The 27,997-nt window shown below is 37.5% G+C and overlaps 1 protein-coding gene and 1 pseudogene across 1 annotated transcript; both read left to right on the top strand.

Moving 5' to 3' along the window:
* Nucleotides 1–79: 79 nt before the first annotated feature.
* LOC149835311 (homoserine O-acetyltransferase) lies at nucleotides 80–27,773 on the top strand. The gene is made up of 2 exons (XM_090010496.1): nucleotides 80–377; nucleotides 27,379–27,773. The coding sequence occupies exons 1-2, from the start codon at nucleotides 141–143 to the stop codon at nucleotides 27,586–27,588; spliced, it is 447 nt and encodes a 148-aa protein (XP_089866622.1). The 5' UTR covers nucleotides 80–140; the 3' UTR covers nucleotides 27,589–27,773.
* Nucleotides 12,480–20,128, top strand: LOC149835312 (1,4-alpha-glucan-branching enzyme-like; annotated as a pseudogene).
* Nucleotides 27,774–27,997: the final 224 nt, after the last annotated feature.

Below are 27,997 nucleotides of genomic sequence, written 5' to 3'. Positions count from 1 at the left end.
AGGTGTAATCTCAGCTGATCTAGTCCAGGAGCGAATCCGAAAGGCTCCATAATCCGGGTCGGGTCAACAGACTCTCTTTCGCTCCAAGATAGTGGAGACAAAGTGCAGGCGGTGAGGCACAAGAAGGGGGGAAGTTAGGCATGGCGTCCCTTGTGCTTCCCTGCTCCACTCTGGGCCTTGTCAATGGGGTTGCGTCTTTTCCTGCCAAGAACTCAGCAAATTGGTCGTCACCCATCTCTGGATTCGCCGAGAGCTCTCTCAACCGCGTCTGTATCACAAGGGAAGCAAGGTCTATTAGACTCTTCAGGGCTCGCTCGGCCCTCCAACCCATGGAAGAAGAAGAAGAGAACAAGAAATTAGCTGCATTCTCTTCTCCAGTGAGCCTCTAATTATTCATTTTCTGTTGATATGAATCTTAACAAGCAATACCCATCTTAGTTTCTTCCGGATATATCCTCAACAGATTGTTTATAGTGGATCTCTGCTTTTAAGCAATTCGCATATTCGTTTTCTTCTGAACGTGTCTTCTTTTTATCGAATAGCATAGCTTCGTGACCTTCTACCTTTCATATTTTGTTTGTACGAGTCATAACAAGCATTGCCCATCTTTGATGAATATATATTGTAGAGGTGCCTACAGAATAAAATAGTTTCATGTTATATATGACAACATATTATCGGATACTAATGTTCTATTCCTTTAGTGTCATTTGCAAAAGTGCACAGGTTGTCACAAGTATGGTGTATTGATATAATATACGATGCTTTACACTTTGCATTACATATGGGTTTGCGTCTGTCCAAAAAAAATTGAAGCATGCACCGAGTCTTTTTGGAACTTCATTCCTCAACAACTGTTGGTGAAAGTTGCTTTGACCCCTTATGTTGTTCTACCCTGACTCCTTTGGTTGATATAGGGGCCAAGCTGCTCGTCTAGCATAGAGCACCTCTTGTTTCACAGCTTTTGTTTCTTTTTTCTTTTCTGAGAAAGCCCTAAATGGTAGTTCGTTAAAGACAGTCAGAACCATCTAGAAAGGTTATGTAACAATGTACGGATGAGGCGATTTCACTCCATCTGATTTGAAATGCTGTGGAAAGGTTTTTGGGTGGTGAAACCGTAGCCAATATTTCTGAAGTATGACAATAGATTTTCCTGATAAAGGTCAAAGAACCTATAGCGCATCATTTACACAAATGAATTTAGTGTATGGGACAATTTGGAGGTTTTTTGGCAATGAAACTATAGGCAGAATATTTCTGAAGTATGACAGTAGATTTTCCTGATAAATGCCAGAGCACCTGGCTCATCGTTTACAAAAGGAAATCGATGCATCGGGCAACTTGAAGGAATTTATGCCCCTCTCTCCTAACCCATTTCTGGATCTAATCCTTGTCTTCTCATTTCATGTGCTGAATGAATATGTCTTTTGGCTGTATAAAATCTAAAGGGTCAATGTCTAGAATAGTTAAGCACTATGTAACGTGTCAAACATTTGCGAGCTGATATTTTGTTCGTTGTGCTGTCAACTGCTTGGTTATCAACGTGAGTTCACCGGTTGTCTTCTTCAGCAGTTTGTGCCAAAACTTCACATGGAGTTACATTTTCATGCTTGGTCCTAACAAAATATAAACCTGTACTCAATTGAGTTCAACATGCCTCAATGAACGAGTAGCTTCTTTCAGAATTCCAAAGAGGAAGTTGAATAATTAATATGCTTGATTTCATGTGCAGGTTAAAAGTTGCAGCAGCGTGGTTCATATAATATCAACAAACTCACAATGGTTTTGTCACTTCTGATGTTTGGAGTCTTTTTAGGCTGATGTTTGAAGTTTCTATGTAAAGTTTTTGACAACATTGTTCAGAACTTGGACCTTCAATTTTGGTCGAATTTGTTATTAATAATGCAGGAAACTACAGAGTAGTAGAGATACAAATTATAGGTAGATATGAGACTTTGTTTTGGACCCATGAACTTATACTTGAAAAGATTGGATAAATTGACGGAAAAAATAGTTGAGTGTGGTATCATGCATGGGGATTAACTTGATAGGAAAGCAAGTGCAAGGGGCGGAGTTGGTTTTGTTCTGCAGTCACAAGATTTACCACTAAGTATTTGTCAATGCGAAGCTTAATGGGAAATAGAACTGCTCTTAGGCAAATGTTTTCATCAAAGAAGTGAATTATATCACCCTATGCATGAAAAAGTAGCAAAATATATTTTTTGATTTTTTTTCAAGAGTAGTTTTTAAGAACCATGCACAAAATTATAAAGACAAAAGGCAATTGTGCCTTTTGATAACGTGATTAAGATGGTGTAAGCAATAAAAAAACTAACAAGGAGACATCTTTACGATGAAATGTATAAAGCAAGAAAACCACTAGAGACATTATGAAATGATATCAGCCTATATAGAATGTCATAATTCATAAACAGGAGGTGGACTGAGCAACTTCATCAAACCTGTTTTTGTTGCTACTTATTAGCTTATTTTTTCTTTGGGATATGCTCTAAAATTCAAGTTTGATAGAGAGACAAATAGAGGATTACTTGTCAGCATCAAGGGATTGATGTATACCTATGGGATATAAGTTGATGCCCGGAGAAAGATGGAGATATATATGACAATGCTCTTTAAGATATGGGAAGATAGGCTGCAGTAAGAAATCAGATTGTCGTACATCTAGGTAACTTAACAAGATCACTATTTATTAGCATTTGTCTTTATAAATTTTGAATAGATAACATGTTTATATTATGTTTGTGTTAAGATGTATAGGTATATACGTATGTACATGCATACGTATATACATATACATATATGTGTATATATATATAATTTGACTGTTTTGTAAATGTAATATGTAGGGATATTTTTGTCTTTTACTAACATGTATTAGGTTTTCTAGCTGTTGGGGACTAGTGCCACTAGCTGTTGGGCTAGTCCAACGGCTAGTTGGCTAGACCTCTATGGTGGTTGTTTGCTCTATTTTAAGGAATTCTCTCCCTTGTTAATGTTATGCTTCTCTTAAGCATGTTTGGTGAATAAAAACATTATTTTTTATATTATTGTGCTCTCTTGTGCTTGCCCATTAGTGGCTATTGTGTGTATTTTTGAACTTTTGTATTTACCATTAATTGGCTTGTGTATTGTCCCTTGCTGGACTAGTTCTTGTGCACATTTTTTTTATTCTTGTGTGCCCTTAGTGGCCTTATCATTGTATTCATCCTTGTTTCATTACTGTTAAATTATGTATATATAAATATATATACATATACTTATATATATATACATTAGTATATATATATATATAAGTATATCTACATATATATGTATATATACATAATTATAGCTTTTTCCTGTTTTGTATAAACCAAAAACCCGATAGGGGTGTTTTGGTAATTCCATATGTACTTTTTTGTTTTTTACTTTTCATTCTTTTTTCCCCTTTTTTCTTTTTCCTTTTTTATTTTCTGTTTTTGCTTTTTGGAACCATAAAGGGGCCCCACCCATCTAGTCGTTGGGGCCCCAACAGTCATATTTATGACCGTTGGGGCTCCCAACGACTAGAAGGGAGCCCCCTTTATGGTCCTTCTAAAGTGCTCTCCTCCTCTATATAAAGAGGAGGTTCCCCCTTGTAATGGTATGGGTTTTTACACCCTTCTCTTCCTTTCTTCAATAAATCCAACTTATGACTTTAAGTCATTTTCTATATTTTTGAGTTTTTGTGTGTGCACATTTGGTGTTTGTGTTCTTGGCTCTTGTAGTCACTCTTAAAGAGTGATTTTTGCTCTATTGGTGCTTCCGCCTCTTTTCATTACATGGTATCAGAGCTCGGTTGGTGATTGGGCTTTTCTTTTGTCATCTTGGAAAGCGTGCCTCTCAAAGTTTTGAAGAAAGGAAGTATATTTGGTGCCGATGGAACGTGACTCTAAAGTGGAGCTCTCTTTCAAGCTAAATGGGTCCAACTATCTCATGTGAGCCTCCGCTATGGAAAATCATCTAAGAGGTAAGAAACTTTGGGGTTTTGTTATGGGAACTACTCCCGAACCCTCTCTTGTTCTTACCAAAATTGAAAATGAAGTTGAAAAGGCTTTAGATGCCGATGAGCGCATCAAAGCCATTAATGAACATCAATCCAAAATCGAGGATTGGGAAAGTAACCATGCCAAAATTTTGGCATGGTTTATGAATAATGTAGATCTTAAAAATTATGCTAATATTGCCAAGTTTAGAAGGGCCAATGAGGCTTGGTTTTTCCTTAAGGGTATGTATACCCAAAAGGATCTTGCTCGGCAATTCTTTTGTCAAGAAAAAATTCATTCCACGAAACAAATGGATATGAGTGTCCGGGACTATTTTAGCTCTCTAACCCCTCTTTGGGATGAGCTTGCCCTTCTTGAGCCCAAATGGGTTGCTCCACAAGATATTGAACTAAGAAGGGAACAAATTGAAAAGGAGCACTTTTTTCAATTCCTTCATGGACTTCGCCCGGAATTTGAACAAGTGAGGGCATCTCTTCTCCATAGAAGCAAAGCCCTACCTATTGAAGATGCCCTTGCCGAGGTATGTCAAGAAGAAACTCGACTTGGCTTGAGTATTAGGAATGATGAGGTTTTGGCCGTTAATAGGCCCGGATCAAATGTTAAAGCATATAGACCTCCCCACTTTAACAAAAATATCAATGGGCCTAGAAAGGGAATCATATGCCACTATTGTAATGAACCGGGCACATTAGACCGGTTTGTCCAAAGCTTAAAGGAAAGGTTGCCGCGGTTGGAGAAAATTCTCCAAAGAAGGAAGAAAGTACCAAAGAAGGAGATATCAAAGAAACTCTTAATCATATCTCCGAAGTTCTCCAACACCTTCTCAAGTCTTCTCCTTCAACATCCGGAGCCGCCATCGCCTACTCTTCATCACCTCCAGGTATGTGGATACTAGACTCTGGTGCTTCTTTTCATATGACATCTCATAAAAACTCCCTTTCAAATATTTTTTCCGAACCCATGTCCTCCTATGTTTCAACGGCCGATGGAACGTCATTAAAAATTGAAAGTATTGGAACACTTGACTTCAAAAATTCTCAAAATTTTTTTGTTCCTAAAGTAAGAGTTGTTCCAAAAATTAATTTAAATCTATTTTCTGTTTCCCAAATCACCGACCATGGATGCCAAGTCTCTTTCTCACCTAAAGATTGCATCGTGCAAGATCTCCAGTCAGGGAAGCTGATTGGGCAAGGCCATAGAAGGGGTGATCTCTATTTTATGGACTTTTTGACGCTTCCATCTAAGTCATCTTGCAATCTTGTTAAAGACAAAAGTATTGAAATTTGGCATGAGAGACTTGGTCATCCAAATTTTGTAAAAATGTCTCTCTTCCCTTTTTTGAACAATACTTGTAAAGACAATCACATGACTTGTAAAGATTGCATTTTTGGGAAATCTAAAGCTACTCAGCTTCCTCAAAGAAGTTATTTTACCACTCGGCCATTTGAACTTGTTCATTCCGATGTGTGGGGACCTTCCCCAATTTTATCTAAAGGAGGTTTTTCGTATTATGTGGTCTTTATTGATGACTTCACTAGATTTACGTGGATATACTTCCTAAGTCACAAATCTGAAGTCTTCTCTTTCTTTAAAGAATTTCATGCAATGGTTAAAAATCAATTTTTGGGAAATCTATCTATTCTTAGGTCCGATTCGGGAGGTGAATATATGTCTAATGATTTTCAAAATTACTTAAAAGAAAATGGAATTTGTCATCAACGTTCTTGTCCCAACACTCCACAACAAAATGGTCTTGCGGAAAGAAAGCATAGGCACATAATAGAAACTACAAGAACATTATTGATTTCAAAAAATATCCCAAAATCCTTTTGGGCCGAAGCGGTTCTAACTTCAACATATCTCATCAATAGAATCCCTTCATCCTCTTTGAAAAATCTTTCTCCATTTGAAAAACTTTACAATATGTCTCTCGATTATAAAATATTAAGAATTTTTGGATGTAAATGCTTTGTTTTAACTCGCAAAAATGATAAACTCTCTCCTAGGGCTATTGAATGTATTTTTTTTGGGATATGGCGAAAAACAAAAAGGATATCGATGTTTTGACATAATTAAGAATAAACTTTATATCTCAAAAGATGTCACATTCCTCGAAGAAGAAAATGGTTTTTCGCATCAACCAAATGAAAATATTGACTATTCCTTTTTATTTGACTTGTTACCTCAAGAAAACATCATAGATGATCATATTGATCTTAATGAACCTCTTAATGAAGATCTTGTTGAACATCCAAATAATGATCAAAACTTAGAAGAAAATGCTTCAAGACAAATACAAGTCTAGTCTAGAAGGAATGAAAGAAATCCTCCTTGTGCCCTTGAAAGATTTTCTCAAAGTGAGTCGATAGAAGAAACCTCTCAAAGAAGATCAAATCACATTCCTAAGATTCCAAATAGATTTGTTTCTTATGACTCTTTTTCCCCTAATTATCGAGCATGTCTTCTTGCTCTTCACTCCTTTCATGAACCATCTCATTACAATGATGCTAAACAATATGCTCATTGGAATGAAGCTATGGAGCTTGAACTTAATGCCCTTAAAAAGGCGCAAACTTGGGAAATCATTGATCCTCCCAATGGCAAGAAACCCATTGGATATAGATGGGTGTTTAAAGTAAAAACTAAGAGTGATGGTTCATTAGAAAGATATAAGGCTAGGTTGGTAGCCAAAGGTTATGCCCAAGAGTATGGGGTAGACTATGATGAAACTTTTGCCCCAGTTGCTCGAATGACTAGTGTTCGAGCCCTTATTGCTATAGCTTCTGTTAAAAAATGGCCAATCTTTCAACTTGATGTTAAAAATGCCTTCTTGAATGGTAATTTAAATGAAGAAGTTTATATGGAACCACCTCCAGGTATGAATTTAAATGGAAAAGTTTTAAAATTAAAAAAGGCTTTATATGGACTTAAGCAAGCTCCTAAAGCTTGGTATGACAGGTTTAGTAATGTATTAATCAATTTAGGTTTTTCTTCTTGTTATACTGACACTGCTTTTTTTGTCAAAAGGACAGGTGACTCCATTATTATGCTTCTGCTGTATGTTGATCATATGATCATCACTGTGAATGACAAAAAGGGAGTAAATGATGTTAAGTCTATATTAAAAGATACTTTTGATATGTCTGACCTTGGTTATTTGAGATATTTTTTAGGAATTGAAGTGGCTTATTCAGCGCGTTGGTACATCTTATCTCAAATGAAGTTAGTTGCAGAAATCTGTACCAAATCAGGAATATCTGATGAAAAGAAAGTGGAGACTCCTAAAGTTATCAATGCGAAACTAAGACTTGAAGATGGTGTTCTTCTTTAAGATCCAACCCCCTATCGTCAATTAATTGGATCCCTCACCTATCTATCCATCACACGTCCAGACATAGCTCATGCGGTTCATGCAGCGAGCCAATTTCAGCACGCTCCTACTACGGTTCATATGGCGGCCGTAATGAGAATTGTGCGATATATCAAAAATACCATCTCCAAGGGACTCTTCTTATCCTCTTCCTCATCTCTTGAATTGACTATTTTTACTGATGCTGACTGGGGAGGAAATCCCAATGATCGGATCTCAATTACGGGTCTTTGCATTTTTTTAGGTGAATCTCTCATCTCGTGGAGATGCAAGAAGCAGCAGAAGGTCTCCTTATCATCTACTGAAGCTGAATATCGGGCTATGGCGATGACAACTATGGAGATTGTGTGGCTCAGAAGTCTTCTTGGTGACATGGGCGTTCCCATTTCCACTCCCACCAAGCTCTGTTGTGATAACAAGAGTGCGATATACATTGCCAGCAATCACACCTTTCATGAGCGGACCAAGCATATCGAAATGGATTGCCATTATGTTCGAGACGAATATCTCAAAGGGACCATCACATTGCCATATGTCACTTCAGAGTATCAACTAGCTAACTTCTTCACCAAGGCACTCCCAACTCCACGATTCTTGTTTCTTCTTGGCAAACTTTCGGTCTTTTCCCCGTAAAGTTTGAGGGGGCATGTTAAATTATGTATATATAAATATATATATACATATAATTATATATATACATTAGTATATATATATATATATATAAGTATATCTACATATATATGTATATATACATAATTATAGCTTTTTCCTGTTTTGTATAAACCAAAAACCCGATAGGGGTGTTTTGGTAATTCCATATGTAGTTTTTTGTTTTTTACTTTTCTTTCTTTTTCCCCTTTTTTCTTTTTCCTTTTTTATTTTCTGTTTTTGCTTTTTGGAACCATAAAGGGGCCCCACCCATCTAGTCGTTGGGGCCCCAACAGTCATATTTATGACCGTTGGGGCTCCCAACGACTAGAAGGGATCCCCCTTTATGGTCCTTCTAAAGTGCTCTCCTCCTCTATATAAAGAGGAGGTTCCCCCTTGTAATGGTATGGGTTTTTACACCCTTCTCTTCCTTTCTTCAATAAATCCAACTTATGACTTTAAGTCATTTTCTATATTTTTGAGTTTTTGTGTGTGCACATTTGGTGTTTGTGTTCTTGGCTATTGTAGTCACTCTTAAAGAGTGACTTTTGCCCTATTGGTGCTTCCGCCTCTTTTCATTACAATTACATGGTATCAACGCCATAGGCTCTTGGGATCATGTGGTGTTTCTCTAAAGATCGTGGTTGCGGTAAAGAAGGGAACCTCTTCAAGAATTAGTCTTATCCTCCAAAGATGACCGAAAAGGAATCCACGACGGTGATCACCTTCAAACTAATGATTCAAATTATCTTATATGGGTCGCCGCTATGAAAAACCATCTCAAGGGCAAGAAACTTTGGGGGTATGTGAGTGTCACTACTTATCAGCCACAACTTATACTCACAAAGAAATATGGATATCAAATTATAGCTCTTGATGATGAGGAAAGAGAGAAGACTCTTAAAGAATATCACATCATGGTGGATGATTGGAAAGCCGAGAATGCTCAAATTCTATCTTGGTTCATAAATAGCATGGAACTAAAGATACCCGCCAATATTGTGAAGTTCAAAAAGGCTTTTGATGCTTGGATCTTTCTCAAAAATATGTTTGTGCAAAGCGACCTAGCATGACAATTTTTTCTCCAAGATTAAACATCACAAGCCTTTTTGAGCTTCATAATGTTGTTGGCTGCTATCTTTAGTTCCATGCTATTTAGGAACCAAGATTGAATTTCTCAAAAATATGTTTGTGCAAAGAGACCTAGCATGACAATATTTTCTTTAAGAAAGATCTGAACCACAAAACAAAGAGATAAAAGTGTTAGAGACTATTATATGACTCTCTCTCTCCTCTATGGGATGAGTTGGCCTTGCTTGAACCCCAAATGGGAAGGTCCGGACATCAAAATAAGGCAAAAACAATTAGAGAAGAAACAACTTGTCACGTTCCTCTTTGGGTTAAGACCCAAATTTAAGCAAATTAGGTCCTCAATATTGCATAGGATCATTGCTACCTCTATTAATGAGTCACTTGGTGAAGTATACCAAGCGGAAACCCGACTTGCATGTCCAAAGGAGGTGAGGAAGTTTTTGCCATATCAAGACCCGACGACAAAATCAAAACATATAAACCTCCTCACTTTGGAAGAAACAACATTGGTGGAAGGAGAAGAGTGATGTCATTTTTGTAATGAGTTAGGACATATCAAACCGGAATGTCCCAAACCTATGTCACATAGGTGTGGGTGCGGATGCGGGTGCAGATGAGGTGATGCGGCACTTTAAAAAAACTTGGGTGCAGGGAGGATATATATATATATATATATATATATATAAATTTTTAACAGTTTTAAGTTAACACTACGTGTATTTGTGTGCATTTATGTATTTATATATATAATATAGATAAAAATGGACTTGGTTAGGGTTAATTGAATCTACTTTTGGATAGAAATGGACCTCAGTGTGGTTGACTTCACCTAACACAAAGGAAGTTGTGTCCAAGTGTCGCACAGGTGCGGGTGCGATGCGGGTGCGGTGCCCTGTTAGAAGAGTTCGTGTGACAGTCCCAAACTAAAAAAGAAGGTGGTGACTGTTAAAAAATCACCAAAAAGTGTGATGAGGCAAACAAGAAAGGAGATCTTAAGGATACCATCAATCAATTAACAGAGGCACTTCAACAATTCCTTAAGTCATCCTCAACTCATACTTTTGGAGCCGCCGTGTCCACGTCTTCTCTTCCCGGTATGTTTTCTTGGATACTTGATTCTGGTGCCTCATTTCACATGACACCCTTTGAATCCCTTCTATCCGAATATACTAAACCTTTTTATAATTCTTGCATTTCTCCTGTCGATAGAACTAATTTGTAAATCAAAAGCATTGAAATTTTCAAAAATATTTCAAAAAATTTTCAAGTTCCTAAAGTTAGAGTTGTTCTCAAACTTAATTTAAACTTATTTTCTGTATATCAAATTTGGATTGTGGGTACGAGGTCTCCTTCTCATCTAAAAAGTATTGGGTGCAAGATCGTCAGTCAAGGAAGCTGATTGGGGAAGGCCAAGGGAAGATCTCTACTACATGGATTTTCTTCCCAAACAATCATTTTGTAATTTTGTTAAGGAAAAAACTATTGATTTACGACATAAAAGATTGGGTCATCCATATGTATTTAAATTGCCTCTTTTTCCTTTTTTAAAAGATTCTTGTATTGAAAAAGAATTTGTATGTAATGGTTTTATTCTTGCAAAAATGAAATCCATTCCGTTTGGTTTGATAACCTTTATCTCCCAAAAGCCTTTCAAACTTGTGCATTCTGATGTATGGGGATCAACTACCGTCATATCAAAATGGGGACTTTCTTATTATGTTGTGTTTATTGATAATTATACTAGATATACTTGGATTTATTTCCTTAGGCATTTGAAAAATTTTCATGTTTTAAAAAATTTCATAAGTTTGTGAAAAATCAATTTTAAACCAATATTGCCACTTTTCGATCTGGCTCAGGAGGAGAGTATTTATCCAATGACTTTAAAAATTATTTGAAAGAAAATGGCATTTCACATCAAAGATCTTGTTCAAGCACTTCACAACAAAATGGTTTGGCCGAAAGAAAACTTTGCTTACTTAAATAATGTTCTAAATTTTTTTTGGGCGGAAGGTACGCTAATTGCGGTGTACCTTATAAACCAAATGTTTTCATCCTCTTTGCAAAATATCTCTCCAATAACTCTACCAAAACACTCCCAATTTAAGTAGATTAAGAGTTTTTAGATGTAATTTGTACTTGTTGAAAAAAAGCATAAACTCTCTCCTAAAGCCATCAAATGTGTATTCCTTGGTTATGAGAAAAACAAAAAATGATATATATGTATATTTCAAGAAATGTAAATTTCTTTGAAAAAAATGGTTTTAATATGGACAAGCCTAAGGATGACTCTGAGTACTCTTATTTGATTTGTTACCAAAGAAAGATAAATCTAATGATGAATTATAAAACGAGCATGATGGAATTATGCATATTGATGATTCTAGTGACTTTAAATGGTGATGTGCCGAATCATGATATTCAAACTTATTCTAGAAGAACTGTTGAGAGTCCTCTATATGCACTTGATAGGTATTCATAAAATCAATCATTTGTTGAACCTAGTGTTAGAAAATCCAATCGAACCTCTAGTTCTCTCGATAAGTGTGTCCTATAAGTCTTTTTCACCAAGGAATAGAGTTTGCCTTATGTTGATTTACTTCTTTCATGAACCCTCAAGTCTCAACCTACAATGAGGCCAAAGTTATTCCCCAATGGGTAGATGCCATCAACCTAGAGTTGGGAGCCCTAGAAAAAGTGAAAACTTGAGAAATTCAATCTTTACCTGTAGAAAAAAAGACTATAGGATGTAGGTAGGTTTATAAGGTTAAAAGGGGGATAGATCTTTTGAAGGATATAATGCTAGGCTAGTGTCCAAATGTTACTTTCAAGAGTATGAAATTGATTATGTGAAAACCTTTGCACCCGTAGTTCGTATGTCGAGTGTAAGGACTCTTATCACCTTAGCATCCATTAGGAAGTGGCCTATCTACTAACTAGATGTTAAGAATGCATTATTAAATGGTGACCTGAATCAATCCCGGTCTTGAGATTGAGATAAGAAAAGTTCTTCATTTGAGAAAAGCTTTGTATGGGCTTAAACAAATTCTTAAAGTTTGGTATGATAGATTCAACAGAGTTATATTAAATTTGAGTTACAGATCTTGTTATATTGACATTGCTTTTTTTGTCAACGATACATGTTATGACATTGTTATTCTTTTATTGCACGTGGACAATATGATTATTACAAGTAACAAAAAGATGTTGATGAAATTAAAATAATTCTTAAAAAATATTTTGACATGCCTGATATTGGTTTTTCAAGATATTTTTTAGGTATAGAAGTGACTTACTCTCCCAAAGGATATATTTTATCTCAAATGAAGTTGGCTGTAGATATTATTGCCATATCAGAGATTTCAGATGACAAGAAAGTAGATACACTAGATGTTGTCAATGCGAAACTGTAAAACCCACGAAATTTTTTAAAAAAATGGACCTGGGTTGGATCCAGACCCAGACCCGTTAACCCATTAGGGTTATAACGTTATACGTAGGGGGCGAGGGTCTTTTAAAACCCTCTTCCTCCCCCGTGCTGCTCTCCCTTTCCCCCTCTGCGAGGAAAATGAAACCCCTTTGGGGTTTCCCGAATCGCCCCCGATCTCTTTTTAAGAGAGGGCGCAGGTTAGGGTTCTCAGAAAAACCCTAACCCTCTATCGCTCGCCCTCGTCCCTCTTCGCAGTCTCTCCACTCTCGCTCTCTCTCCCTCACATCGTCGTGCCTCCTCCTTCTCTCCTCTCTCGGCTCTGCCCTCCCTGCGTGCGACTGAGCCGGCGCTGCATCATCTCTCTCTCTCTCTATGTATGACATGGTCGACGACAACGCTGCCTCCCTCTCCTTCTCGCTCTTCCTCTCGAACCCTTGCTCGGCATCGGTGCAACCGAAGCCAGCGGACTCGCCTCTCGCAACAGCAACCTCCCTCTCGCCTGAAAAAGGGAAGTGCAACTCATTGGAGACTTCAATGGCTGGAATGGGTCACACCACCAAATGGAAAGAAACAAATTTGGTGTTTGGACTATCAAAATACCAAACTCAGATGGCAATCCAACAATTCCTCATAATTCAAAAGTGAAGTTCCGTTTTAAGTGTGCCAATGAATCATGTTGTGATCGAATCCCAGCCTGGATAAAATATGCAACAGTTGATCCCACGAGATTTGCAGCTGCATATGATTGGAGTATATTGGGATCCACCCCCTTCGGAGAGGTATCAGTTCAAACATGCTCGACCAGCAAAGCCTTTGGCACCACACATATATGAAGCCCATGTAGGAATGAGTAGCTCAGACCCACACATCAGCTCATACAGAGAGTTTGCGGACAATGTTCTGCCGCGTATTAAGTCAAATAACTACAATGTTGTCCAGTTGATGGCCGTCATGGAACATTCATATTATGCATCTTTTGGGTATCATGTTACAAACTTCTTTGCAAGTATTGATGAATATTGTTCACAATTATGCAAGTACAAATGTGACAGATGGCCTTAATGGTTATGATGTGGGCCAGAGAGCACAAGAATCCTACTTTCATACTGGTGAAAGAGGTTATCATAAGCTGTGGGACTGTTGTTTATTTAACTATGCAATCTGGGAAGTCTCTTTCTAACTTGAGATGGTGGCTTGAGGAGTTTCAATTTGATGGGTTCCGTTTTGATGGGGTTACGTCCATGTTGTATCATCATCATGGCGTTAACATGGTATTTTCAGGAAACTATAATGAATATTTCAGTGACGCTACTGATGTGGATGTCATTGTATATCTTATGCTAGCCAATTCTCTTATCCATAATCTCCATCCTGATGCCATTTTGATTGCTGAGGATGTCTCTGGTATGCCCACACTGGGTCGAGCTATTTCTGAAGGTGGAATTGGTTTTGATTATCGGTTGACCATGGCAATCCTTGACAAGTGGATTGATTCTCTAAAGAACAAAAGGGATGAACTACGGTCTATGAAGGAGATTGTCTTGTGCCTGACAAACAGGAGATACACTGAGGCATGTGTTTCATATGCTGAGAGTCATGACCAGACAATTGTTGGTGATAAGACACTTGCGTTTCTACTAATGGACGAGGAAATGTATACTGGAATGTCTTGCTTAGGGTGTGTCTCTCTTATTTTTGATCGTGGGATTTCACCTCACAAGATGATTCATTTCATAACAATGGCATTAGGAGGCGAGGGCTATCTTAATTTCATGGGTAGTGAGACTGCACGACAGGTCCCGCTCGTTCTCCAACAGCCCTTGCTCCACCATCATCCTTCTCTATTTTTCGATTTTCATCAAAGGTACGGGTCTCCTCTTTTGAAAATAAGTGAGAAATCAAATGCCGGTTCGATTTCATGTAATATCTTGGATGAAATCTATGAGAAAAACATGTATGTGCATGTTTTCCTTTGAACGCATGGAGGATGATCCATGGTTCGTCCTCCATGGCTGATTTTTTGCGTATTTTTACCTCTTTTCATGAAGTATCGATTCCCAATGGTGGATTTTGATATGGGCTGTGTATATGCATGCATATAGGCGTGGAAATAATGTTATATGCATATATTTTTCAGAAAACATATATGTAATGGCATGCTTATTGAAAACATTGGATGAATAGGCATTGTTGAATAGGTATGTACAAATAGGTTTAAGGTTCACGTTAGATTTTTGAACATGCACATATAGGTTGATTGGTTGACAGTCATATGTGAAGATGAACATATGTTTAAACCTGCATATTTGAGCCCTTAATTTGTAACTACATGTACGCATAATCCTGAAAATATTTACTATATGTTTCTTTAATGGAGGCTTGCCTAGTCATGTGATTATTTTCTGAAATTTTTGCTAATTATGGTGGACTTAATCTGATGCATGGAGTTCTTCTTATGCTTTAGTTTGAATTTAGCATATTGGATATGAATGCATGTTTGTTAACATGTTATTGCAAAGTTTGTTTTGGTATAGGTGCATACATGATATGAATGTGTGCAACCCTCAAATTCAATTTTTAGATCCGGGTTATGTTCACGTGTGTTGATGTTAATACATGTTATGAATGAAAAAGTTTCATATGCCTACATTTATGGGACATGTTTAATTATCGGGCATTTATGGATTGGTTTCAAGTGCATGTGCATACATGAAATCGATGTGTGTTTATTATGTACAATCTTGCGTAAATGTTCTCATGTACTTATGAATCATGAATGAATGCATGTGTGTTAAGTGATTTCATGAAAGCAATTTCACATGGATGGTGAACACATGCATATGACTGTGGTAGCTCATGCACATTGTTAAATTGGTATGAATGAATGTGTATTTGGAATCATGTTGGTATCATTGCATAAATTGCATGTTATGATTTTTGCATACGAAGCATCGATGTTCGAAATGAATCATCATGGGTCTGGTGGGCCTCGAGCTTTGGTTTGCTCTTCCTTTATGTATTTTAAATGCATCGCAAAAATCATATTTATTTTGATTGCACTGCTCTATATGTTTCCACAGGCGGGAGTCCCATGATGGTTCTCGCAGGGGTAGATACGAGCTTTTGCTCTTGCTTTTGCATGTTGAATTGCAAAACTTAATAATTGGCATTTAATAAAAAGATAATGAATAAGAATAGTGTAATATACGTTCTGGGATCTCTCATCGGAAGAATGAGAATCTTAGAGATTCGGTTTTGGGGAACCACGAGGATACAAAAACTCTGTGTGCTTTACTTTGACCTCTAAACCTGATATTGAGGTTCTTTCTTCTGACCACGGGTTTAGGGAGAGTTTGCCACTTTACTTGAGGGTGATGTGTTCGACACAACTACTGTTTTGGTATACCAAGAAAGTGACACTTGTGGGTGTGGAGTGTCCCTAGTGTCCCCGATATTAGACGTGGAGGTTTAATGTTCCGAAGGTGATTCGGTCGAAAACTAAGTTTGGAACCCATTAATGAAATACAAATTGTGTGTTAAGCTACTCTGGGAACCTAACTTGACCTCGGATATTTTACCCGTTTGGTGTATTCGCGGGCAACAATAATTAAAAAGAGGAACTTAAACTGTATGCATTAATAGGGACATGCATATGGAAAGAAAAACCTTAAGGAAATATAATAAAGTGTTCATGCATTGCACATAAATCATGCATGTTTCTGCTATGCATTAGATCATGTGTATTTTACCTGTTCTCTTAATTATTACATGTTGGTGGATGCATAATGTTTAATTTCTAAGGTATGTTAAATGTTTTGCCTACTTAAATTGTGATTCCTGCTGTCGATTAATGTTCTTTCATACTTAATAAATGCTCCCTGTTGCATGAATGCTAAATTGAATTATGTAATTGTCATAATGCATTTTTCTGAATTATTGCATGAAATTTTATGTGTTCTTTATACTCATTTATTTCATTAGAGGGATTCGTACACAGAATTCTTCGGATTTCTGACACCCTCCCTTTTTCTATGGTTTTTCGCAGCCGCAAGTGATCAGTGAAGCGACTGGCTTCTGGAGAAGTTACGGGTGTCACGCACTTGCTAGACAGATCACAGATAGACAACGTGGCTCAATCTACTTTTATTTTCTTTTTGTTTCATTTAGTTATTATTGCACTCTTAATATTTCATTTATGCAATTGTCTCTAGACTTATCACTCATTATTTTAATAAATGTTTGGTTTGGTATGGATGATAATTGTAAGCTCTATTATGGTTGGCTGTTTTATCCAATTGGGAGTGGAACTGTAAAGGCCCCGAGTTTTTGGGAAGGCTTCCGCATTGGTTTAAAAAAAAAATCTGCATTTTCAAGGGGTATGAGGTGTGGTCGTTACAGAAACTAAGATTGAAAAATGGAACCCTTCTTGAATATCCAACACCATACTAGCAACTGATCAAATCTCTGACTTACTTGTCTATTACGAGATCGGACATTGCTCATACTATTAATTGAACAAGTCAATCAACATGCACAAACCACTGTGCATATGAGTGTCGTTTTGATGATAGTAAGATATATCAGAAATACTATATCCAATGGGATTTTCTTATCCCCTTCTTCTTGTTTAGAATTAATTGCTTATATTGATGCAAATTGAGGAGAAAATCCTAATGATAGAGTCTCAACTACTGGATTTTGTTTGTTTGCAATAAGCAATAAAAAGTCTCTTTATCATTAACGAAAGTTTAATATCATGCTATAACAACAACTATGGAGATTATTTGGCTGAGGTGTCTTCTCAAAGATATGAGAGTTATTTCTAGTCTTTCAAATATGTGTTGCGACAACAAAAGTGTTATCTACATTGCGAGCAACCACACGTTCCACGAACGAACCAAGCATATAGAGATGGACTGCTACTATGTCATAGAAGAATATTTGAGAGAAACAATTGAGTTGCCCTATGTGACTTTCAAATATCAGCTGACAGATTTTTTTACTAAGGCCTTACCTTAACCTCGTTATATTTTTCTTCTTGGCAATCTTTTGGTTATCATACCAAGAGTATTAAGATGTATAAATATATATATGTATATAATTTGGTTGTTTTGTAAATGTAATAGCTTATGCCCATTAGGGGCATTTTTGTCTTTTACTAATATGTAATCAGTAGTGCCCATTAGGGAAACTTTCTTTTGTCTTTTTTATGTTTTTTATTTTTTTATGTTCTAGCCATTGGGGACTAGCCCAACTAGCTGTTGGGCTAGTCACAGCTAGTTGGCTAACCCTATATGGTGGTTGTTTGCTCTATTTAAAGGGATTCTCTCCCTTGTTAATGCTATGCTTCTCTTAAGCATATTTGGTGAATAAAAACATTGTTTTTTATATTGTTTTGCTCTCTTGTGCTTGTCCATTAGTGGCTATTGTGTGTATTTTTGAACTTTTGTATTTGCCATTAATTGGCTTGTGTACTTTCCCTTGCTGGACTAGTGCTTGTGCACATTTCTTTGATTCGTGTGTGCCCTTAGTGGCTTTATCATTGTATTTGTAGATGTTAAGGCTCAGAGGATGCACAAAAACGAGAAAGAGAAAAGAAAGAACTCGTTAAAAATTTCATTAGGTCTAATCTCCTTAAGTTTAAATAGAGATTAGCCAAGATAACAAAATTACATTAGAGTCCCTTATTTTGTATAAAATACCAAAAGCAACATTAAGACTAAATAAACTTTGCTTTAAAGTGGTCGACTTATCTTTAACACTCCCCCTCAAGCTGGAGCATAGATATCAATCAAACTCAGCTTGCCACAACATTTTGAGAAACTGAGCCTGGCAAGAGGCTTTGTAAAAATATCTGCAACTTGATCCTCAGATATCACATGCTTGGTGGAGATATGTCCAGCTTGAACCATATCTCTTATATAGTGACAATCAACTTCAATATGTTTTGTCCTCTCATGAAATACATGATTATTGGCTATATATGTAGCTGCCTTGTTATCACACATCATCACCATAGGCGATGAAACCTTTACTTGAAGATCGGCCAATACAGTTCGAACCCACATTAATTCAGCTGCCGTTTGGGCCATAACCCTATATTCTGATTCAGCACTCGATCTAGCAACCACGATTTGCTTCTTGCTTCTCCAAGAGATTAGGTTACGTCCCACAAATACACAGAATACTGTGGTAGATTTTCTGTCCTCTACAGACCCAACATAATCAGCATCAGAGTAAGCAACTACCTCCAGGGTACCCCCTTTCTTAAATAATAACCCTTTTCCAGGAGAAGATTTTAAGTACCTGAGTATCATCATTGTAGCATTCCAGTGTATCTCTGTCGGTTTGTCCATGAATTGGCTAACCTTGCTTACAGCCATAGCAATATCAGGTCTAGTAACTGTCACATACAATAACTTTCCTACCAACGAGCGATACTTCCTGCTATCGACGGGTTTAGACCCCTTATCCAATAAATGAACTTTTTGATCCATGGGAATATTTGCAGGTTTAGCTCCCAACATTCCTGTCTCTTTTAATAGATCAAGCATATACTTCCGTTGAGACAAAACCACTCCCTCACTGCTCCTGACCACTTCTATGCCCAGAAAGTATCTAAGTGGACCAAGGTCTTTGGTAACAAAATGTTTTTGAAGATGAGCCTTTGTAGTTGCAATCTATTTCATGTTATCTTCTGTAAGGATGATGTCATCCACATATACCACCATAACGACTAGGCCTGAGTTAGTTTTCTTAATAAATAGTGAGTGGTCTGACGCTGACCTATCAAAACCGAACTTTGACATCACATCAAACAACTTTTGAAACCATGCACGAGGACTTTGCTTCAGCCCATATATCGCCTTTCTTAATCTGCACACCTTCTGACACTCCCCCTCAACCTCGAACACAGGAGGTTGTTGCATGTATACTGTCTCAGATAGATCCCCATATAGGAAGGCATTTTTCACATCTAGTTGATACAAACTCTATCCATGGTGAACAACTACCGAGAGAACAAGACGGATGGTGCCCATCCGCGCGACAGGAGAAAATGTCTCAAAGAAATCAACACCATATGTCTGAGTATAACCTTTTGCTACTAACCTGGCCTTATATCTTTCAATTGAACCATCTGAGTTGTACTTAATGGTATATACCCATTTGCATCCAACGATGTCCACATCCACTGGGGGATCAACAAGGTCCCATGTCTGTTGAGATAGTAAAGCGTCCATTTCATCTTGCATAGCCTGCTTCCACCGACTATCGAGAATGGTCGTTTGATAATTCAGAGGAATAGTTTATGCAGATAAGGCTGAGATAAATGTTTTCATCTGATTACCAATTCTAACATCTGACACAAACTGAGATATAGGATATAAGGTACATTGTCGTGTCCCCTTTCGTAGAGCTATTGGCCTGTTATCATCAACATGAATGTCATTGCTATCAGGAACACGTACCTCAGGAGAAGAAGAGGATGGAGGATCTGGAGGTGGTGGAGGTCTACGCGCATACACCAATGGAGGATTGTGAAACCGTGAGGTAGGTGGAGTTGGATTCGGTAATGGGGGCACCGATTCCAAAGGAAAAGGAGGAACAAGAAGAGGAAATGAGTCATCTTGATTGGTTTGCAACTGAGCACCAGTACTGGAATAATATAGAATAGACTCCAAGAAAGATACATCCGCACTGACATACTCTCGACGGGAAATCAGATCATAACATCGATACCCTTTTTGATTCTTTGGATAGCCTATAAACATATACTTAGTGGCTTGAGTGGCTAATTTATCACGGTCAGGTCCGAGTCTGTGCACAAAACAAACGCACCCAAATACCTTGGGCGAAAGAGAGAAGAGAGATTCATTAGGACACAAGATTTGCAAAGGAATTTGGTCTTCTACGGATGAAGAAGGCATGCGGTTGATCAAATAACAAGCTGTGATAACCACATCACCCCCAATATGAAGCAGGAACATTGGATTGGATCATAAGGGTGCGGGCTACATCAAGGAGGTGCCTATGTTTTCTCTCAGCCACCCCATTTTGTTGGGAAGTATAGGCACAAGAGGTTTGGGGTTGAATGCCATGGTCTTGATAAAATTGCAATAGAGCTTTGGTTTTAAATTCAAGAGCATTATCAGTGCGAATAATCTTGACAATAGATTCAAACTGAGTTTTTATTTCAATAACTAATGATTTGAGGATACTAGGAACTTCAGATCTTTCTTTTATTAAGAACACCCAAGACAACTTAGAAAAATCATCAATAATAACAAGGTAATAACGACATTGGGTCCTGGTAGGAATTTTACTGTGACCCCATACATCCGCATGAAGAAGTTCAAAAACCTTATGACTGGACTGACTCTGACTAGAAGGAAACGAACTTCGATGATGCTTGCCCAACTGACATGCTTCACACTGGAATGATGTAGTAGATGGAATTTGAGGAATGACACGACGAAGCTTCGACAATGAAGGATGTCCGAGACGACGATGCCACTAAACAGGACTCGAGGAAGAATCGACTGCAACATAAATGTTTCCCACAGGATGATGTAGATAGTAGACTCCATTTTCTTTATAGCCTCCACCAATCTTCTTCCCCGTCAGTAAATCCTGAAAATGACAGCACAAAGGATCAAATATCACTCTACAATTTAGCTCTTTTGTAAGGCAACTCACTGATAATAAACTTTGAGGAAATGAAAGAGCATGAAGGACATTTTTCAACTGCAAGGAAGAGGATATAGAAACATTTCCTTGACCAATAACCGGGGAGGAACTCCCTATTAGACTGGGTATACTTGTGTTTGTACTTAAGGTTTGGATCCGGACCCGGATCCAAACTCCCCTTATGTAATATTTCTAATTGATATTAGACAAACTTGTAAATGCTGTAACTTATTAGGGCTATTTGTGTCATATAGCCATGTATTAGGTCATGTATTATGCTTTACATTATAAGTATTGAAGAGGTCACGATTTTTCCATAATGGAAAAACGTGATTAGTTGCAGCCCATTCACCTTCTCCTTTGCAACTTCTTGTTCATCAATTCTGGGCTATTCTTAAAGAAACTAAAGATCTCCTGAGTCAAAGGTTCAAAATGAAGGACCTTGGAAACCTTCGATACTTTCTTGGAGTAGAGGTGGATAATCAAGGAAATAAACTTACTTTGACCCAACATAAATACACCCTAGATCTGCTAGAAAAGGGTGGAATGCAAGATTGCAAGCCTCTTGCTACTCCTAGTGCGCTTAATCGGAAACTAAGTGTGCAAGACGGAGACTTGTATCATGATCCCACCAAATATCGGAGTCTAGTGGGAATGCTTCAATATCTTACCTTTACCAGACCCGATATTACATATTCAGTCAATCAAGTTTCCCAATTCATGCATGAGCCAAGGACGGGACATATGGATGCAGTAAAAAGGATACTGAGGTACTTGAAGAGTACTGTTGGAGATGGACTCTTGTACACCAAAAGCAGATCCATGAATACTGCTCATGACATCATTGCTTATTCAGATGCAGACTGGGCCGGGGATCCTGATGATCGAAAGTCAGTTTCAGGGTATTGTGTTTTCATTGGTGTCAATCTTGTTTCTTGGAGTAGCAGAAAACAGAAGGCCGTGGCTAGATCTAGCACGGAAGCAGAATATAGAGCGATGGTTGCTGCTACGGCAGAAGTGACATGGACTAGACATTTGTTAATAGAGTTAAAGGAGCCGATTGCTGGTTGCTTTCTTTTGTGTGACAATCAAAGTGCTATTCAAATATCTCTTAATCCTATTCATCACAGCAAGACCAAGCACATTGAGATTGATCAACATTTTATCAGACAGAAGATTGAGGAGAAAGAGATGGAGCCTCATTATATTAGAACAGAAGACCAAGTGGCCGATTTGTTCACCAAAGGACTCACAAAGTGCCGGTTTTGGTTTCTAAAAGGCAAGTTGTCCATGATTCAAAATCATGCACAACTTGAGGGAGGCTATTAGACTGGGTATACTTGTGTTTGTACTTAAGGTTTGGATCCGGACCCGGATCCAAACTCCCCTTATGTAATATGTCTAATTGATATTAGACAAACTTGTAAATGCTGTAACTTATTAGGGCTATTTGTGTCATATAGCCATGTATTAGGTCATGTATTATGCTTTACATTATAAGTATTGAAGAGGTCACGATTTTTCCATAATGGAAAAACGTGATTAGTTGCAGCCCATTCACTTTCTCCTTTGCAGCTTCTTGTTCATCAATTCTGGGCTATTCTTACACTCCCATCAGCTAATGAGACTCCCCGATGTGCAGTAATAGTTTTTAGATCTGAATTTTTTTTAGAGTTTCCACATAGATTTCTAGATGCACCAGAGTCAATAATCCACTTACTATCATGGGGAGAAAGATGGTCTCCAGTAGAGAAGGCCACACTAGCAACAAGAGAAGAAGAACCTGAAGGACGATGAGAAACCAACTCCTCATATTATGCACGGCTAAGAGTGATAGATTCACTAGGAGAATTGGTTTCATACTCCACCTCTAGTTTTGTAACATTAGCTTTTGGAACATTTGGCTTCAATGAAGAAAAACCTGGTCGTCCATGTTTATCCCAACAGCGATCTTCTAAATGTCATGATTTTCCACAATAGGTACATTGGAGTTTGCCTCTACCTCCCATACCTCTTCCACGACCTCTGCCTCTAACATGCATAGTGTTTCCTCGTCCATAACTAGATGGTACAACTAAAGCAGATGACTGAGATGCAGGTTGAGATTGTAGAAGAGAGATGGCAAGTCTACTCAATCGATTGTATGCATCAGCGAGAGTAGGAACATCTGATCCGGTTAACATTTGAACTTTTGCAACTGAGAACTCTGATGATAGACCTGTGAGGAACCGAGCAACCATAGTTTGTTCTTGATGATCCTTCTGTTTTTAGCAACACAGAGGCCTGTGAGCATTAAGTCTTTCAAAGTCTGCCTTAACAGAGGCATAGTACTGGGCCAACGATTGATCACCTTGCTGTAAATTATATATTTCCTGTTCAAATTGTAGAATACGACTCACATTGGTCTCTTGAGAGTACGTATCTCGAAGAGTGTCCCACATCTGTTTAGCTGTATTGTAATAAATTAAGCCATCTGCAACATGAGATTCAATGCTATTCATGATCCATGACATAACAATGTCATTATCTTCGTCCCAAGTATTATATTTTCCTGTTTTATCATCAGGTTATGATTCTAGCAGTATATGTTTTCTACGATGTTCAGACACTGACATCATAAAAGTTCTAGACCACCGTGCATAATTAGTTTCATTTAATTTCACAGAAGAACCATAGGAGAAAGGATTTGCAAAGGCTTTATATTCCCCAATAGCCTCATTCTTGAAATCAGATTTCGAGACGTCACCCATACTGAATATCACTTCCTTAGTAGTCACCACTAATAGTGCTGCTGCAATAAACTCCCACACTGTGCAAATCCACTACTATAATAAGTTTTCACCACGACAATAGATCTGCAATCAGATCTGAACCAACCAGACAATTAAAAAAAATTGAAGATAACATGTTCTTCACAACAACCATTTATGAGTGAACGAAAAATAAAAGTATGTGGTTCCACGACTGAACAGGATATCTAGTCTTCATCACACTCAGATGTGTCAGATCTATAAAAAAGATCCAAAAAAAAAACCACGACAATTTAATATGCAGTACCAGAAGTACGCAGATGACAGAAATTTTAAATCTTCACCACACTCAGATATGTGATCAGATCTCTGAAAAAGGTTCAGCTTCACGACTATTTAATGTGAATATTCTTCACAACAACCAGTTTTGAACGAACCCAACCAAAATATACATGTCCACGACTGAAAAAACATATTTAATCCCCACTACATTCAGATTTTTGATTAGATTTGAAATACCCAAAGCCTACGGTCTTCAGAAACTCCATGATACCAAAAAAAATTTACTGTCACCCCTTTACGGCTTCGGCATAGAACCCATACTTGTATCCATTCAGTTTGGTCGACAGAGACCCATAACACTCGCAACTCTTTAGATCTGATTACAGATCTGAGTCATGACTTTTGTCAGATCTCAGATCTGTACCACTCGAGAAAGGAAAAGAACGACACACCTTTTTCTTGATCTTTTCACGTGAACTAAAACCCTTCACTCGAACTTTGACGCAGAACTTGAGATCACCCTCCCTAGATCGATGGCTCTGATACCATGTAGATGTTGAGGCTCAGAGGATGCACAGAAACGAGAAAGAGAAAAGAAAGAACTCGTTAAAAAATTCATTAGGTCTAATCTCCTTAAGTTTAAATAGAGATTAGCCAAGATAACAAAATTACATTAGAGTCCCTTATTTTGTATAAAATACCAAAAGCAACATTAAGACTAAATAAACTTTGCTTTAAAGTGGTCGACTTATCTTTAACAGTATTCATCCTTGTTTCATTACAGTTTGTTTGTTTTTTTCAAGTTTAATCTATACTGTTGAACTATTTAATATTTTTTATTGTTTTCATGTAGATTTACAGTAGAGTAGGCTTGGCAATGATGCCTCAAACTTGAAAAACTTTGTTGTTTGCATCTTGAGTCAAACTTGTAGTGCAAGTGAATATGAACAAAATTAGATTTATGTTCAACCAAATCAATACAAGGAAAATAAATTGTTTAGAACATAAATGAATCAATGATCTTGTGTTTATTTGCTATCATTTACTACTAGAAATGCTATAGAATTTTTTGTTTTAAGTATGATTATGATTCTGAGAATAAGATACTGAAAATAAATCATATTAAGTGTGCTGGTTTTTTTTGCAACTATAAAGGCAATTTACCAGGAACAAAGAACATCCTGATCCCATTAGCTTGGGAAACTTTGACATATTAAATGAATAAGTTTAATAAGAGCTTATTGTCTTTAATGAAGAAGACGTGGGCTGGATTAATATCAAAAGAACAATTGGATAAAAGAACCAATATTTTGGTAATAGTCTTGCCAAGAAAAGAAAGGAAGAGATGATAATGATTTGGTGAAACGTTGCAAGCTTGAGCATTTGATTTGAGAGTTGAAACTTGAGAGCTATGTCACATGGATACGGCTGTGGATACGGGGATGCGGCCATTTTTGTGAAGTTTTCAATATGACTAGTATACGAGGGGAAACGTTACAGAGTATCTGTGTGACATAGCTTGTGAGGTTTTTTTTTTTGGAAGAAAGAAACTTGAGAGATACATAGACTAGAGGGACAATATCTTAACCTAGATATCAAGACTAGAATGAGATAGCTGGATGATTAGGTCGTACTATCATTACCAAGGGGGTCCTGGGTTGAATCCCACAGGGATTATCCGCCAGCATGACTGTCAAAAAAAACAACTTACCACAACACTTATTGTGTTTCTTCCTGGTCTGGTGTACCATTGGTGAGCCTTAAAAAACAATATCTGAAGGTTCTTATAATGTTTCAGGAGCTATAAGGAGAATTGAATATCACAAGATGTCAGTAGGTATTGCATAGTTGCATGTGTGCAAGCTCTAACTGTGAGAAGCAAGAAATTAACTACTTTAAAATAACCTTGGCAGGATAGGAGTCAGTGGTGTTATGCATGAGGTAAGTGCCATCATACAGAACTGTCAGTGAGCATACAGTGGATTTGTTAAACTTTTTATTGTATACACCTTATTTTGAGAATAATCTGCAATATAGGAATGTGCTGTACAACCATCCCAACAAAGTGGTCAATTTGTGTGTGCATAATAAAAGAACAATAAATGGTCTGAAACTGCATGGACGGCAACAGAATATTATCAGGAAGTAGTCAAAATGCCACCATTAACGGCCTTGTTTGAGTTACCCTTAGCAGTCATCTGAATGACTTCATCCCTCAAACCAAGCTTATGATCTACAGCTTCAGTCCTCTGCTTATCATTCCAGAACGAGTGTATCATTGATCTTACACCTGTCTTAACTACTGGAATTTTTTCCCACTCCTAAGGACAATGTGCTTCTATACTGCTTCAACTTCTTGGTTTTTGTAGTTCAGGAGTTTGAATTGTGACAAGTTATTAGTAGGTGTGCTTGTTTTATATATTGCGTGGGCTGTCAAGGATTCCTATGTTCGTGGAAAACCGTCTTTTCTGAAAACATTCCACTGTTCTACCTGCACATTACAAACATGGTAAACAGTTTGAAGAAGCAAGCGGTTTTCTGCTGGTGTTCTTTTAGTTGCTAAATTTTGTTTCAAATCTGAGTCTTTACTAGGAAATCGATTCTCTTACAAAGGAACAGTCTAGTTAGATTCCTCAGTTGTAACCTTTAAATTGCTCACTCTACATTTAACTTGGCATCATAGTCTAATTGCTTGTGGGGAAATATCTGGGAAGGCTTATCAAATTTTAGAAGCGAAAAAAAAGAATTTTTGAAAACAGAGAAAAAACTAGAATTTTGGAGAAAATAATTCTGCACCAAATACTTGAATATCAAACTATATTTTTATGAGAAGTTCAAATTGCCTATATTTGGAGTTCCACAATGAAATGCCTATAAAGAGTTACATAATTTCTTGCAAACATGAGAAATAAAAAACAAGTGTTATTGGTGACTAGGCTTTACATTTCAGTTATCTTCATGGTTCCATTTACAGAAACAGTTTTTAGTTGGTATTTCCTAATAAATCCTTCAGGTGCACTTTGTTGGACCATCATTGATTTTGTTTTTGTCGCTGGCTTTTTTATGGTGTAGGAGGATTTGGGATACTTGTGGAAATTGCTGACTGGTTCTGTTGGTGGTGCTATTTTAATAAAGTATGGCAGCGTTCTTTTCCCAGAAATTACAAGACCAAACCTTACTGAAGCCCTGCTAATGATTTGTGTACCAGTGGTTGTAAGTGTTCTGTTGCTGATAAAAGCAAGCTCTAGTGAGAATCGAGAGAGAGATCAAGAGTCCATATAGCCCCACCATTCCTTCAGAGATTTTCCAAAATATGTTGCATATTTACTATGTTTGAACAGATGTTTGGTCCATATTCTTTTTCATCCACCAACATGAGATTGCCTACCAGCTCCAATAATGTGTATATTTATGGCAGAGATTGCAAGCATTTGATCATACGTCGATAGCAAAGTTGGCTTTTGTGTTTGATTGAATTGCCCCATAACCTATTCATACAATGTGAGTCATGAGCCGATGTTTGGTATCCATCTTCCCAGAGAGAGCAGATCAGGTCATATTGTATATAACCGATATCGGATCCCCACCATGGATCTCACCTGGGAACGGTGAGAGTGGGGCCCACACACAACTCCATCAACTTAATGTGCGGTGGGGATTGAATATAACTGATGAATCAGTCCTATATGGT

The sequence above is a fragment of the Nuphar pumila genome, chromosome 6, assembly GCF_984573655.1.
Source record: "Nuphar pumila chromosome 6, dmNupPumi1.hap1.1, whole genome shotgun sequence".
Taxonomy (NCBI): domain Eukaryota; kingdom Viridiplantae; phylum Streptophyta; class Magnoliopsida; order Nymphaeales; family Nymphaeaceae; genus Nuphar; species Nuphar pumila.
This window is presented reverse-complemented; position numbering and strand designations above follow the sequence as displayed.